At 36.3% G+C, this 17,189-nt stretch overlaps 1 protein-coding gene across 1 annotated transcript in view; it reads left to right on the forward strand.

Annotated features, from left to right (window-relative positions):
• Positions 1–17,189, forward strand: part of Tbcd (tubulin folding cofactor D) — a 256,208-nt gene that overhangs the window by 78,591 nt on the left and 160,428 nt on the right. Inside the window, exon 6 of the mRNA XM_090389645.1 lies at positions 13,954–14,102. Within this exon, the coding sequence (XP_090245771.1) occupies positions 13,954–14,102 (149 nt within the window). The remainder of the gene's footprint in view (positions 1–13,953; positions 14,103–17,189) is intronic.

The raw sequence follows: 17,189 nt of genomic DNA on the forward strand, positions 1-17,189 counted from the left end.
GACCTATCATGTGCAAGATGGAAGGTTGCTGGAGCTTTGATCTGGAAAGCAAGCATGTGTTTCACCACTTCAAGCCTCCAATAAGCAAAGTGGTGGTATTGCACCGGTTGAGAAGACTCAGCTACCACCTAGTAATGCTGGGTAACGCTGAGGAGTGGCTTTCTTCTGTGTGGTGTAGATGCACCTCAACTCCTGCTTACGTTGAGTTGTCACTTCCAGTTTACTAGGTGTCTTTGGGGTTGTACACAGGGTTACTAACTGTCCCAGTCCCACAATTGTGAAAGTGCAAGCAGAGGATTTGGTTGTCGTAGAACGACCAGACTTCACCAAAATTCAGTCACATGTGTGACTGAATTATGTATCTCCTTTACTTATCATCATAAGTGAAGTATCACCTTTACTTATTATCATCTGAATATCAGTCCTATCTGTTTTGTTGTTATTTGTTATTTGGTTTTTAGGAGCATTAGCAACTAAGACCATATTGCTCTGGGGATATGCGGTGGTCATTCCCTGACCTTTCCGCATCCTCCGTATTTGGTAGTCATGGGCTCGAACCCCGCCTGGCTACGGAGGTGCCCTGTCTGTTTTAGACTCCTAGATAGCAAGCCCTAACCTGTCATACATGCAGGAATGTCTGTGACAAACCTCATGGACCAGTGTGTTAAGGATTAAATATTCTTTTCTTTTTTAAGGCTATAATTATGTCATTAATTTAGACACTTGTCAACATTATTAATTGGCAAGTTATCTTCAAATGTGAACCTAGTTATGAATTACCTGAACATACAGTAGAAACAAGTTTACACATACAGTATGTTCCCTGTGTGAATATATGATTATATTTGAACAGTATTTTTTTTCAAAATTATGTCAAATTTCAGTTTCATTATCATAATTTATAATATTTTTGTACTCATAATTATTATGACTACTCGATTGTATAATCTGTTAATGAAAGAATTAATACATTAATTACTGGTATTTGGGTTGCAGAAATTTTCAGTTACTTTGTATATGTATTGAGATTCATTGATTGGTTTGTATATAATGGATACAGTTGTTATTGTTTCACTTTACCTTTCACAAGCAGTACTATTACAGATTCAGTTAAAGGTTTATTTTTTATGATGCATTTCTTTTAATTTTTGACTTTGGCATGCGTTAATTATTTGCATTTGTCTATCGGGCTGGTTCTTTATATACCATACTAAGTTCAAATGCAACTCCCAAATTAATGCTTTATTATTTATTGTTTATTATTTATTGGTATATAAAGAACAAACAGTAATTATTTATTCTTTTATGTATACTACCACCCTATATAAACTCTTGGCAATGCTCTAAGGTGACATTAATTGGTATAAATTGCAATTTTTTATTGCATGCACTCACACACTCACGCATGTCTGGCCTACCTGAAAGAAATCTTGTATCCTAGCAACTAACAGAATATTCACTCTAGATTAGGTATTTCCATGTCCCAACATTTCAGTTGTTAATCTTCTCACAATTGAGCTAGATTTATTTTTGTGTAACAAAAATTAGTCAAAGAAATTAGCAATATTATGTTTTGTCCTTAGTTATACAGTGCCAAAAAAAATAAATAAATAAAGAAGAGTTGGTGGTGGTATGTACCAAAAATGGTCCTCATATATACTTTTTGATGGAGATGATATACAGTAATACCCCGAAGTTACGCGATAGGTGGGTCCGACGAAAATCGCGTAAGTCGAATTCGCGTAAGTCGGGGTACAACTTTGCATATAAATACATATAAATTTTGCTTAATTGGGACCAAGGACTAACAAAAACACTAGTTTAGAAGAAAAATATTAATAAAATTGCAGTTCTTTATACATATTAATACAAAATATGTATTAAAAAAACAAATGACTTATTAAAAAGTTATTTCGATGTCGATGGCTTCATAAAATCTAACAAATTCGTCTGACGACACAGCGCGTTCTTTTTTTCACGCAGAATTTCTTAGTAGCAAGCTAATAATTTTTTTATTCCTTGCTTTGTAGCTATAACGCGTTCTTCGTTGGAGTCTATGTTTTCTAAAATTTTTAAGCCCTTTACAATTGAGCCCTTTTCAATTTTCAACCTGTCAAGTTTGCAATTGTCATGTGCTTTTCGCCGTTGCTTCATTTAGGCCTGTCATATCACATGGTCTTTCATTTCGCTCAAAGCGTTTCACAATTTCATATTTTTTCTCTATCGACAGAGGCGGACTGGCCATAAGCCTTACCGGGGAAACCCCGGTGGGCCAGTGTGATTTTGGCCATAAACCATAGTGTGAGGCCACTATAAATTTTCCCGGGTAAGAATTTTTGATCCAGTCCGCCTCTGTTTATCGATAATTGCTTTTCTTTTTCTCTCTGAATCTGCAGTGTCTTCACCAGGACACTTCCTTTTCACACCTTTTAATTAAGTATTTTACTCATTTTTAAGGAATAAAGCACAATTACACAACGAGGAGGCACGCTTGATACGCATAAACAAAGCTGCGCGCATGTAGCAACTGAATAAACAACACCATAAAGGCAGAGATACACTATTAACACCTCACATTTCTAGGGGTTACTACCATAAAACAATAAAAATCCAGTTGCGTTTCTGCTAGTGAAATCTGTTATAAACTGGTAGTAAACTCGATCTAATTGCATTTGCGATTATACCGATAGCTGGAATTGTGTTGGTTTTTACGTTATTATGGTGAAATGTGTTTCCCCTTCACTGATATAAAAAACAGAAAAGCAGCAAAGTTGAATTTTGTTCATCTTTCGCTCTCAATCTCCGCCGTCGCACCGCATATCGATAACATATGAAAAACGACCTTGAAGATAGTGGGCGGCAGCGTTGCCAAACGAAAAAATCAAGAACCGCGTAACTCCGAGTTCGCGTAAGTCGGGGTAGCGTAAGTCGGGGTATTACTGTATTTATATTGCAGATAGTAATCATGATATGTGTATAATTCATGGTAAGCAGCTTGATGGAGCAGATGATATTACTGCCTCCAAAGGAGCCTAATTTTTGGATCTTTTTGGCATCCAGGATGATTCTGTAGGCATGCTATGAACTTAGCTGGTATATTAGTGAAGACAGCCTCTGCAGTATTCCTCATGTGGAATTGGAAAGGACAAATGTGCAACTGCAGCACAAGCCCAGCCAAGGACCATTGATGTCTTATGCAAATTGCCATTACAAATAAGCAAGCTATGGCAGATGTTCTGACCTTAGAGAAAACCAAAAAATTCAAATTTATTCAAATGGGCTTTCTTTTTTTTCTAAGATGACATTTGTAACCAACTGAAGGTACATATTGCTGAAATGTTTTATCAAAAGTGGATTTACATGTTTTACAATTGGTCTAATTGAAGTCCATATACAAGTCAAAGTGAAAGGCACAGGAGAGTTCATTCTATTTAGAAGCACCACATAAGGAAGATCTCAAGATGGGTGAAAAGGGATTTACTGAACTTGAAAGAATGGAAGAGGGCAGCATGGGACAATTTAATGGTGGGAGACTCAGATTTGTATAATGATTGTAACTTGATTTGTAACAAAACCACAGATGGTGGTTGAGTAAGTGAAATCTGAGTATGAATTATGAAACTAGTCAATACTAGTCAAGACAGAAAAATCTGAGAACATGGAGTTTTATTTTTACATACTTTGAAGAGGGGAAGGAGTAAACCAGTTAGGACATTTGCATAATAGAAATAGGCCAATCATAGATAATCCAGCCAATGTGGCTAGTGAACTCAGTAGACATTTGTGTTGATGTTCAGATTGCAAAGTCCCTTTTTCGCTGGGGAATATTGTATTAGCATACTTTAGCTCTTCAAGATAAGTGATAGTGATATAATTGAAAAGGGCCTAACAGAAAAACTACTGAATAAATACCAATGGTATTTATTCAGTCGTGTTGAAGGAAACTGAATGAATGCATCTGATAGAGGGCGCTGACTCTCTTTAGAAAATACAGCTGCGAGTTACAGGCTCCGAAAAAAACGATAAGTGTTTGCTTTTTATTTACATAATTGTTATTTTATATTGTACTTAATACGTAGTCTTATAGTTATAATTACGCTGGTTATTTTTATTTTAATTTATATAAACAGTTTTTGTAGATATACATAATACTTTATAAAACCGTTATTTCGTTCGAATATTACAGGCATTGTTTTTGTATATAGTGATAGGGAATTCAAATTTTTAATTGAGGTAGCTAGGTAGCTCTAACGTATAATTATAGAAACAGTAATACGCTTCACTGTTTCTATTAGATAGCGTAGTATTGACATTTAATTAATTTAATTTATTGATCTTATTAATTTAAAATAACATGCCCCAAACTAGAGCAGCAAAGCAACGGGCACAAAGTGGCAGGAGTGCTGTGACTCGGGGGAGAACTGAGGGGGGCGATTCTCCAACGCATCACAGCCTAAAAAAATGTGCAGCTTGTGAAATGTTTGCCGAACTGTCTGGAACGGAACATGATATTGCCATGGGGGATGTCTTTGTCTGTGCGCGATGTAGTAAGGAAATCAGGCGACAACTCAGTGTTGTTATGGGCCTATATGAGAGTTTGAAGGACAGGGTGGATGCCCTCGAAAGATCTAAATTGGGGGGCCCATCAGGCTCTCAGCTGCCCACATCAACACCAGAGCTTGCACTTGGTCATCACGCAACACAGCGGCAACCCCCTAGGCAGAATGCGCTGGTCCCACAGGAACTAGTAGTTGTTGGTGACTCTATTGTCAGGGAAACGGGAAACATGCTTTGTAAAAAGGATAGGTGGAACAGGACCAGGGTATGTCTGCCAGGGACAAAGGTTGATGACGTAGAGCAGATATCATCTTTTAGGGGCACAAAAGGTGATATAGTTGTACACGTTGGCACTAATGATATTAAGAGTAGGAGACCGGCAGAATTACTTAACAAGTACAGATCACTGATGAAAAAAAGTCGTGAATTAGGGTTGAATTTGAAAGTGTCTGCAATTCTGCCCAGACACGATAGGAGGGAGTATATGATGAGAGCCTTGTCGATCAATTCGGCCCTGGAAAGATTGTGCAAGGCTTAAGGGATAGAATTTTTTTCAGCCTGGACTGTACTTGTTAACAGGAGAGACTGCTTCTACAGGGATGGGATACACTTAAATAGAAAGGGTGCAAGAATATTTGCTGATGCTATCGAGGCAGTGTTAGGTGGGTCGGAAAGCTTGGGGGGATACAAGGACTAATAGTTTAACAGTAGCCGTAGGCAGAGGTGAAGGTGATTCTTGCACAACTTCTATTAGAATAAGTAGCGACCTGGAGCGAGGGGTGTTGTGGATTTCAGGGACGGATGGCAGTCATCGTGAAACAGGTGGGTATATGGGATGTGTTAGAGTAACTAAGAATAAGAATAGGTGCATGTATACCAATGCTAGAAGTATAGTAAATAAATTTAATGAATTTGAAGTGTTGGTCAAGACATCAAAGGCGGATATTGTTGGGATATCGGAGACGTGGTGCCACTCAGATATAAGGAATGCCGAACTGGAATTTGGAGAGTACAATGTGTAGAGAAAGGATAGACAGGATAGGAAGGGAGGAGGTGTTATGCTGTTAATAAAGAAAAACATAAAATCAAAAGAAGTGCATCCAGTTGATATAGATGAACAGTGGACTGTTGAGTCAGTTTGGTGTGACATAAGCACTGTGAAAGGAAAAATAAGAGTAGGAGTGTGTTATAGGCCTAATGACTTGAACGAGTACAATGAACAATTGTACAGAGAAATAGAGTGGGCTAGTAAATCGGAATGTCTTATAATGGGGGATTTTAACTTCCCAGATATTGACTGGAACTTGTGGGTTGGGCACTCACACACTAGTCAGACTTTTGTGGATTTATTGGATGATTGTTTTCTGCAGCAGCATGTTCGAGAGGCAACCAGAGAAAGTAATACTCTTGATCTGGTTATCAGCAGTGATCATTCATGTATTAGGAATTTGCAGATAAAAGAACCACTAGGTGGCAGTGATCACAGTGTACTGACGTGGGATTTACTTAAAGATTTAATTACCATCAGGGATAAAGGAAAGGGTTTTCTTGCTTCCGTAAAGGCGAGTACAGTGGGATCAACTGTCGATGTTACCAACAGTAAATTCTAAGTGGGAAGCATTCAAGGAATTAATCGTGGAAGCTACTAAAAGTTTCATACCTATTAAGAAATATTGTTCAAGGTTTAGGCCTAAATTGTTGTCAAATGAACTAATGAGACTCGTAACAGAGAAGAAAAATGCATGGGATGCATATAAATTATCAAGCGACTCAGAAGCCTGTGGCAGATATAAGTTAATCTGTAATCAGGTCACAAAGAAGGTTCGGCAGGCGAAGGCAGATTACAAGAAATCCTTGGCAAGAGATGCTAAGAAAAACAGCAAGGATTTCTTTACTTATATAAACTCTAAAAGAAAGGGGATGAATCTGATTGGTTCACTTGACATCGATGGTTCGACTGTTGATGATCCTGCTCAGATAGCAAACAAACTGAATGAGTATTTTGCATCTACATTCACACGTGAGGAATTATTAAGGTTTGAAAATGGCAGAAGGTTATCAAATTGTAGCAAGATACTTAATGATTTTGTAATAACTGAGAGCAAAGTGGAAGAGAAATTGTTGAAGTTAAACGTAAGGAAAGCACCTGGGGTGGATGGGATCTATCCAGTTATATTAAAGGAGGTGGCAAAGCAACTAAGCAAACCCTTAGCCATAATTATGAGAGCATCCTTGGACTCAGGGGAGGTTTCCACGGACTGGAGATGTGCAAATGTATCCCCAATTCACAAAGGGGGATCGAAGGGTGACACGAGTAATTACAGACCAGTTAGTTTAACTTCTGTTCCGGGTAAAATAATGGAGTCGCTGGTTAAGGATGCATTGCAGGATCATCTAGACAGGACTGCAGCAATAATTCAGACATAGCATGGGTTTGTTAAGGGAAAGTCTTGTCTGACAAATTTGATAGGATATTATGATGTGGTTACAAAGGAACTGGATGCAAAAAATAATTTTGATATCATATATTTGGATTTCAGGAAAGCTTTTGACACTGTTGCGCATGGAAGACTATTGTACAAATTGGAGCAGAATGGTATTAAGGGTAAGTTGCTACAATGGATAAAAGGATGGTTAAGTGCGAGAAGACAGAGGGTGGTAATCAATGGGTGCTGCTCTTCTTGGACTAATGTTATTAGTGGAGTCCCACAGGGTTCGGTGTTAGGTCCACTGTTGTTTTGTATATTTATCAATGATATTGATGAAGGTATATCGGGCTTAATGTTGAAGTTTGCAGATGATACAAAGGTTGGCAGGGTTGTTAATGACAGTAATGGCAGTGTGCTACTGCAACAGGATCTAGATAATTTGGGCAGATGGGCTAAGAAGTGGCAACTGAAGTTTAACCTTGACAAATGCAAAGTACTGCATATGGGTAGAAGTAACCCCAGAGAAACGTACCAACTGTGTGGTACTACACTTAAGGTGGTAGAAAATGAAAAAGACCTGGGAGTAATTGTGCAGTCAGATATGAAGTTTTCTGAGCAATGCAGACAGGCTGCCAGGGCAGGTCATGAGGTTTTGTCAATGATATATAGGAATTTTGCTAGCAGGGAAAAGGAGGTTGATTATCCCTCTGTATAAGGCAATGGTCAGGCCACGCCTTGAGTACTGCGTACAGGTCTGGAGGCCTCATTTTAGGAAGGATGTAGATTTACTTCAGCGTGTACAGAGAAGGGCAACAAGATTGTTGAGGGGAATGAAGGGATCCTCTTATCAAGAGAGGCTTAAGTTCTGTAAATTGCAGTGGCTGGAGACTAGGCACCTGCGCGGTGATCTGATTGAGGTGTATAAGGCCTTGAATGAGTTCAGCACGCTGAATTCTGATGGGATCCTTCCACTTGTTCAGATTACGAACCTAAGGGGGCATAAATTCAAATTACGAAAGGACAGATATAGAATAGATGTGCGGAAATTTGCCTTTAGCCAACGGGTGGTTAATTGCTGGAACAAACTTCCATCTGTCGTTGTGAAAGTTGATAGGTTGAATAAATTTAAGGAGGAACTGGACAGGCATTTGGAGGGAATGGTGTGATTTTTTTTTTTTTTTTTTGGCTGATGCTGCATAAGCTCATGCATTTTGCTTTCTTGCATCAAGTGCCACTACTACTACTACTACTACCATTAGGGTTAAACATTGGGTCATTGTTGGACTTGAGAGATTCTCTTGAATTGGAGAAAGGCAAATGTCTCACCACAGAGAGGTAACAAAGGATAAGATCCTCACTGTAAATATCAGTTTGACCTCAGTGGCAGTGAGAAGTCCACAGAGTTTACGATGAAGAGTGCATTACAGAGATATGTAATGCACTCTTCGGTGGCTCGCGAGAGGTATGATATCTTAAATAGATCACAACATGGCTTTAGGAATATTTGCTTGATTAATCTGCTAAACTGCTGTGATGTAGTCACATGAGAATTGGATGCAATACTAGATTTTATTGCTGCATTATATACCAGATGTTTGTAAAATAAAACATTTAAGTATGTTCTACATAGGATGTTGTTGTACACGCTGGAGCATATGGAGATTATGGAAAAGAAAAGATTAAGGGGTGGTGATGGATATAACAGAGGATTGTTAGAAATGACTACCAGAGTGGATTAGTTGGGTCCCCTCAAGGTTTGGTGGCACTTTTGTTTCTAATTTTCTTGATTGGTATCTTGATAGAATAGATCAAAGAAGGTTGGGAGGGTTGTTCAAGAGGCATGGCAAGCATTAGCTTCTGCAGAATGATTTGAAAAGGCTGTGTGAATAAAAAGGTATGTAGTTGAAATGTTTGCTTTAGCATGCACATTTTCATATAACAGTCAAGGATAGGTTCCACAAATGCTATAAAATGTCAATACTTATCCCATTTTTGGACTTACTTTCATCAGTACTTATGTCATGATTAGTAAATAACATATTAATGCTTGGTTTGTTAAATAAAAATTTATTTAAATAACACATACACGAGCAGTATTGTTTAATTTTTTTATGGCTAATTTTTCTTTCAGAGGAAGTGAAGGGGAAGGAGACTACTTGGATTGGGCTGATTTTTTAAAGAATGTATGTAAGGGCATTTACCTAGCTTGCACTCTCTCTCACTTTTTTATTTTAAAATCTGTAACCAGTCATCAGTTTTGTCAATTATATATAGGAATTTTGTTAGCAGAGACAAGGAGGTGATTATACCTTTGTATAAGGCAATGATCAGGCCAACCTTGAGTACTGTGTACCGGTCTGGAGGCCCCATTTTAGGAAGGATGTAGAGTTGCTAGAATGAGTACGGAGAAGGGCAACAAGATTTGTGAGAGGAACAAAGGGGTTCTCTTACAAGGAGAGACTTGAATTCTGTAATTTGCAGCATCTGGAGACTAGGCACCTGCGAGGTGATCTGATTGAGGTGTACAAGGCCTTGAATGGTTTGAGCAGGCTCAATGCTGATGGAATACTTCCACTTGCTGAGATTAAGAACCCGAGGAGGCATAGAGTCAAATTGAGGAAAGACAGTTGTAGAACAGATGTGCGGAAGTTTGCCTTTAGCCAGGGGGTAGTTGATTGCTGGAACAGACTTTCATGTGTTGTTGTGGAAGTTAATAGCTTAAATAAATTTAAGGCTAAACTAGACAAACATTATTTAGACTGACTGGATGGGTGAAATGGGAAGGGTTTTTTTTTTTTTTTTTTTTTTGGCTGATGTCAAAAAACTTGCAGATGATACATTTTTGTAAATGTTAGAAACTTAATTTTTATTAAAAATAGTAATAACTGAATAAACATCTTCAAACAGTGATACATATGTGTCAGATAATGTACGTCATTTAATTTTCTTTCTTTCTTTCTTTTCATTGCTGCTAAGCACAATCAAACAAGAACATTTTCTTTGTTGCAGAATATCTTTGCCTTCTGAACTCTCTTCTGCAGCATCTAAATTTTGTGTATCTTCCGCTCTCTTTAAAAAATCACTAATCCAGATTTGTTTGCTTTTGCTTGATAAATCTTTATAAATTTCATGGAATGCAGCTAAGCGTTTTTGAAGCTCCCTTTTGTACTTTGTGCTCCTTTCAGTTGAAGACTCTGCATTCAAAATATAAGATTCTAATTGCATGGCTACGTTTATGCTTTCCCTTATGTTTTTTAGCGTAAAATTTGGAACTTCAGAATTTTCATCTGCGCTATCAGCCTCTGAATTGATTTGGTTCATCCAATGCCATTTCCACCAGATTTGCTTTTCCAGCCTCTTTTTCTACCAGTAATTTGTGAATGTTTTTCGGTAGTCATATCGTCAAAACCTTCCCCTCCTACCCACTTAGCAAGTTCTACTATCACAACAATTCTGTTTTCTGCTGGTTCAACCATATTTTCTGAATGAACTGACTCTGGGCATACATTTTTCCAACACACATTTAATGTTGACTGTTTTACTTCTTTGAGCAATAAAGCTATGGTTCTGTTACAGTCTACAGTTGAAAAATGTTTCCATGCCTCGATCACTTCAATAGATTTGGAATCAAATTTTTCAAAAATCCATTGTAACAATTTTCTGAGGTAATGAGTTTTAAAGGTAGATATAATGCCTTGAACGGCGTCCATAGCCGAGTGGTCAGGAGTGGGAGTGCAGTAGCACACATTCTTTGAGTAAACCAGGGTTCAAGCCCCTGTCTGCTGAATACGGTCGATCTGCCAACCCGCACTGGACCAGCGTGGCAGATTATGGTCCATTTCCCTCAGCATGAATTGTTGAGGAGGCTTCCATCCTGCAGTGGGTTGATAATGGCTGCACTTTACTTTTATAATGCCTTGATCTAATGACTGAATTAAAGAAGTTGTATTAGGTGGTAGGAACATTACATCAATGTTTGAATGACTTAATCTTTTGGATGGCCTGGCACATTATACAATAGTAATAAAACTTTGAAATCCCGATTTTTCCACTTTAAATAGTTTTCTACAGCTGGCACAAAACAATTTAGACTATACCAATATCCTAAATATTGGTATATTCTAAACATATTCTAGCATAGGTTTTATCATGTAATCTCCAGATGCTTTACTGCACATAAGTAACATTACATGATCTTTTGATGCCGTAAAACTTGGTGCAGTTTTCTCTTTTTTTAAAATAAACATTCTGGTGGCCATTTTTTTCTACCAAAGACTTTTTCCACCATCAGCTTTGAAAACTTAATGTGATGTGTATCTGTGCTCTTCAATAATTTTTTGAAATTCCTCTGCATTCTTCTCGGCAGCTTTATTATCAGCCAATGCACTTTCCACTTGAATTCTTATGTAATGAGAAGCTGTTTTTAAATCACGCAAGCCAACCTTTTCTGGCAACAAACTCTGGGTTAACAGAAGATTCTCAATTTTCTTTTAAATGGTTATAAGTTTTTAGTGCCTTTTGATTAACTACATAGCCGTCTAATGGGATCCATATTTTTACTGTTATTGTCAATCCAAATACTGAGTGCTTTTTCCATTTTCTCAATTATTGGCACTCTGCAGGGGTGAGCTGTCTTATTTGCAGAAATGAAGGATCCTTCAGCAACAACAGTTATTTTCTGTTCATTTTTCTTTATGGTTGGGATTGTTGCTTCATTGAAATTTAAACTTTTTGTGTGATACCTTCCCCCCTTTTTTGAGATGATCCAAAATTTTTATCTTTGATTCTAGAGAAATAGTTTCTTTTGAGCGGTGCTTTTTTACTTTCCTTAGGCATAATTTAGGACTGGAATTTAATTTACAACAAAGAAATTATTCCAATATAGTTCTTAAGAACAAAGTTTAGTAATACATACTCAGAAAAATGTATAAACAATGAAATAAAAACTAAAATAACCTTACAAAAACCTTAAAACTCACAAACTGCACACTTTGAAGTCAATTTTTTATGATCTCAAACAAGCTTAAGTTCAGTAGCACAGAACTTAACACTGGGCTTTCCCAACAAAATAAAATACTGGAATTTCCCAATAATTTTTTTTGCATAACACAACTAGCAAATCAACAGCGGGAAATTCGCAAAAAAGAATGGAACCGTTGAAAAATTACATCTAACATAATAGTAGAGTTCCCCTCACACACCACCAAATATGGAGGATGCAGAAAGATCAGGGAATGACCACCGCATATCCCGGAGCAATATGGCCTTAGTTGCTAATGCTCCTAAAAACCAAATAACAAACAAAACCCCCCACACACACAACAACTCAAAAATACTGTGTTATATGAGGTTTGCAGCAATTCTCTAACCGTGCTATATAAGTACCGTGTTGTGTGAGGATTGCTGTAATTTATCAATCGTGTTAGAGCGAAACTGTGTATTAGAAGTACCGTGTTATGTGGGATTGCCTGTATTTTAGTTTCAGACTTGGCATGTCATTCATGGCCTAGACTTGTCCATGCACTGCAAAAAATCAAACCAAACCAAATCAAATGAAGAAATTGCAGCATGTGACAGTGTTTACTGTAGGGTAATAAAAGGTTATGGCAATGGTTCTGAGTTCTTTCAAATGAAGAGTATGTGCCTGATGGCACCATAGTGGTAGTTATCTCAAGTCACTGAACAGTGAAAAATATATGCAGGACTTGGTGGCTCACAGTAATTCACTAGTCTTCTCCACTGCAGGGTAATAAAACTTGATAATAACTTATGCACTTGCTACTGGAGAAGAGGGTAACCTAGTGATGGATCTTGAGTTACTAATTAACCTCTGTACAGAAGTTACTGTTTGTGTTTAAGCCCTAATAATGCCAAGTGACTTTTAATACTTTTACGAAACTTTGACCTTAACTTGTCTGGAGATGCATGTGGCTGAAATCTAAACACCGTACCCTACAATAAAAAATGATTGATGACCATTTCAGATGAAAGAATTTCTTATGAAATGGGCGTAAAATTATCATGCAGTGTAGGGAGGTGATCAGGAAGGTGCAAAATGAATACCTTTGTTTCATTATACAAGTCAGTGATGAGACTGCATTCAGATTATTTCATTTGGGTTTGGAGGCTGCATCTATTGAGGTCCTTGAAGGTGTTCAAAAGACAAGTGAGTCATCAGATGAGAATAGGAACTAATGTTTGTATGTGTATATGAGGAGAGACAATGAAGATATGAATTACTGAGCTTGGAAACTAGACATCATGAGGCAGGAGGACAAAGTGAACAATGGTGGAGAGTCCACACTGAAATGGGATGCAAAAACCATGAGGCATAAATGTTGGAGGTAAAAAAGGTTGTTTGATCAACAAACAACTGTTTTGATAATTGTAATAAATAAAATAAACTGCTTCCCTCAGTAGTTGAGAGTGACAATCTGGTGAAATTTAAGAGGCAGTGGGAAGAGTATGACAAGTAAATTAGGCTGTATAGACTCTTTTTTTTTTAAATTGATGTAGCAAAAGTTGGTTTCCCTTGCATTTTTTTGGCCTCTAGTAATACTGGTCTTCCTTGCACATAAAAATGTTTATCATTTGACTTTTTTACTAATCGTATTGATTTGAAAAATTAGTACTAATATTTTAATTACTGTTAGTCACTAATTATTTACTTAATGGTGCAATAGATGTAGGACAGATTCCTGTTTGAGAATCAAAAACCTTGCTGAATTTTCTGGTTAATAAATAGTTTATTTACTGTGATACATATTTAAAATGTAATTATTGAAAAAATTTAAAACCTGCTGATATATTATTTGAAGCATAAAATTACATGAGTATGGTATTCCTCTAATAACTTATTATGTAATAGTTTTACAGATAGGGTCAGAGTTTGTAACTGTCTTGATAGATATCATGATATTAATATAGATTTTTTTTATTATTATTATTGTTAAATCCTGAATTGCAGATGGTCAGCTGCCAAAGGTATAGGAAGAATAACTGGAAGATTACCAAAGGAACTTGCTGATGAAGTTGTTACCTCTGTACTTCAACTATTTAGTTTTCGTGAAATTGATTGGGCATGGCATGGAGGATGTTTGGCTTTAGCAGAATTTGGTATGGCATGTAAACTTCAGTATTCCAAAGTGTTCAGTATTTTGCAAAATTGTAACAAAGCAAACAAAGCCTTTTTTTTTTTTTTTTTTTTTTCGCTTATTTTTATTTAAAATATTGATGCTTACAGAAATAGTTTTGGCATTAACTAGCTTCAGTATCATAAATGTTCTTTTGATAAGTGATTAGTTGCATCATTAAAAAGGAAACTGTCATTTTCATATAATATACAAAAAGAGTTGCTCAATCATATAAGTCTGTATAACGAATTATTAATTATACCATTAACACATTCGCTGTCAGAATGTAGCATCAAAACTGCAATTTTTGTGTCTTAATATAAATATGCCTCCATTCAATTGCACCCAGTAAGTGAGCACTATAAAAAGAAAGGCACATGAAATGAACAACTGAGTGATCAGCACAATAATTGAGAGTAACACACACTAATTGAATCGTGGGCTATTGCAGTGGTTTTCAACCTTTTTTTAATAACGGCACCCCTAAGTAATTTATTTTATTTTGCAGCACCCCTACTCAATTTTCTGTCTGTTTGATCCGATTCTCTCTTTGTGTGTGTGTAATATTAAAAAATATATATGTTATATGATATTTATTACAATAATATAATTATAAAAATTACATTTCATAATACAAATTATGTATATAATTTTATTCTTTATATAGAAGTACTAAGTAAACGTCAATTATAGATCACCACAAAATTAAAAAGATACTGTATACCATTTTATAATGAAATAAACATATAAATTAAAAAATAATAATGAATTTAAGTAACTTGAACCCAAATTACGTGGCACCCCTGGAATGTTGTTGCGGCACTCTAAGGTGCCATGGCACCCCGGTTGAAAACCACTGGGCTATTGTATTACAGATGGAATTTTACTTAGCATCAGTTTCACTGTCTGGAGAGTGCTATAAAAGCTTGTATACTGGTCACAGTTTCATATGTACTTTGCTTTTGTTGAAGGTATTTTATTTAGTTTAGTATTTTCCACAAGAAGAAAAGGTAAAAATTTTTGAAGATTATGCTTGATGAATTTTAATTCTTTAGTGTGTGAAAAACAAAACATCATCCTTATGTATATGTCTACTATTAAAATTGTGTAAAAAAGTGTTTTCCCATAAAATTTTACCCTACAGTGTTGTTTTAATGGATCCACAGTCTGGGATATTAGGACTGAAAAGGAACGGGGATCGGCAGTATTTTGAAGCTGATAACATTGAATCAGCTCTTTATAATGTGCATCTGATACTGAAATAGGATTCTATTCAAGTGATGCAGATTCTGAATCTTGTTGAAATGCATCTGTTGATGTTAGAATGCTACAAACAACAGATGCTGGCATTACTTGGAGTGATGATCCTTCACAGATGAAATGTGTTTATTAAAAAGCATTCCCCTACTTGTTCTACACCCTCCCCCCCCACAGGACACAAATATATGCAGCAGCAGATGTGTTAATCCAGATTAATCTGCCATATAAATTTAGTTACTTGTATTATGCATTTTAATTCATTTTATTGCAGTAAATCCTTTATTTAATTAACCTCAATTTAATAGACTGTGGAATTAACAGGAAAAAAAAAAAATCGACTAGCACTAGAGTTTATTTTAAGTTTGCTCAAGAGACAGGGAAAACCAGGAACTCCTGAGTCATGGCAGCCAGCAGAAAGTGTCCAAATCTGTTTATGGATATACTTGCTATCATATCATTGAGTGCTCATTTTTGCCACACCCCCCCCCTCATTTTTTTTACATATATATTACTATAAATATAAGAGCAGCTATGGCTCAATATATCCTCTTCTTTGGTAATATTTGAAAATTACAAAAGAGTTACCTCAATATTTCTTCATAGGATAACTTCTATCTTCAGTCGGGCCTGGAGAGTTGAACTCTCCAGGCCCAATTAAATTGATTTTAAACTTCTTTTAAAATTATTAAATGCATTCAACACTCTCAGAACATGAATTATGCAATGCCCCGGGATCATAGTCGAAAGCTCCAACTCAACCCTAGATTCATCAAACCCTCCATGAGTGATGGAGGGAAGGACAGAATGATTTTTAAATATGAAATAAAAGGGTAGTCCCAAAATTTTGAGAGGGTGGTGCCAAAATTCACTAAAGTTAATCTCAAGCAGAGAATTCCTGGTATAAACAGGCTAGCATATGCCACTTCACACAAAATAATAAAGCTAGTGCTAGAATCATGGATATCAGTAAAACAGAAATACTTCAGACAATTACAACAACTTCGAGACAAAATTAAAAGATAACCAACACAGAAACTTCATTTCGTATTGAAAAATCATTCCGTCCTTTCCTCCACTCCCTTAGAAATTCATGACCTGGTATATAGTATCACAGGTGGGGATTGTGATTCCTCTTATGTGGGATCGACAAGGTTTCTTTTCGACACGTGTCTAAAACAACATGCTGCGTCTGTTAGAGCATTACAAGCCATGGCGTCAGAATTGTCTTTCCATACCATAAATGAGAATCACTTTCCTGTTCAATAAGGCTGAGATTTTAAACATACAACACAATTACACAAAATTACTAATTGTGGAAACCTTAGAAATGAGACTATATAATAACTTGATCAAATATGACATCTGTTTCTTATTTTAGATTCATGGACTTTTACACGCATGCATACTAACGAGGAATCTCCTATAAATATCGTGAGGAATGCACGTCGCGCATTTGCATTCCAACCTGTGAACACGATGGAAGTCAAATAGCTTGGTCCCCTTAAGGAAGGAAAGTTTCATAATTTATTGTCATTGTCGCGGTTTTATTTAGTGGATTTTATTTTTATGATTCATTTTATCAACATCTATTTTTAAGTATCTAACTTAATGTTTTCAGTCACTCATGGAGGGTTTGATGAATCTATGATCCAAGAGTGTCAGATCATTCATGTTCTGAGAGTGTTGAACACATTTAATAATTTTAAAGAAGTTTTTATGCATTTTTAAACCATTCTTAAATCATTTTAATCTGGCCTGGAGATTAGAAGTTATCCTATGAAGAAATATTGAGGTAACTCTTTTGTAATTT

This window comes from Mastigoproctus giganteus, chromosome 2 (genome assembly GCF_048544385.1).
Source record: "Mastigoproctus giganteus isolate SK-2022 chromosome 2, ASM4854438v1, whole genome shotgun sequence".
NCBI lineage: Eukaryota > Metazoa > Arthropoda > Arachnida > Uropygi > Thelyphonidae > Mastigoproctus > Mastigoproctus giganteus.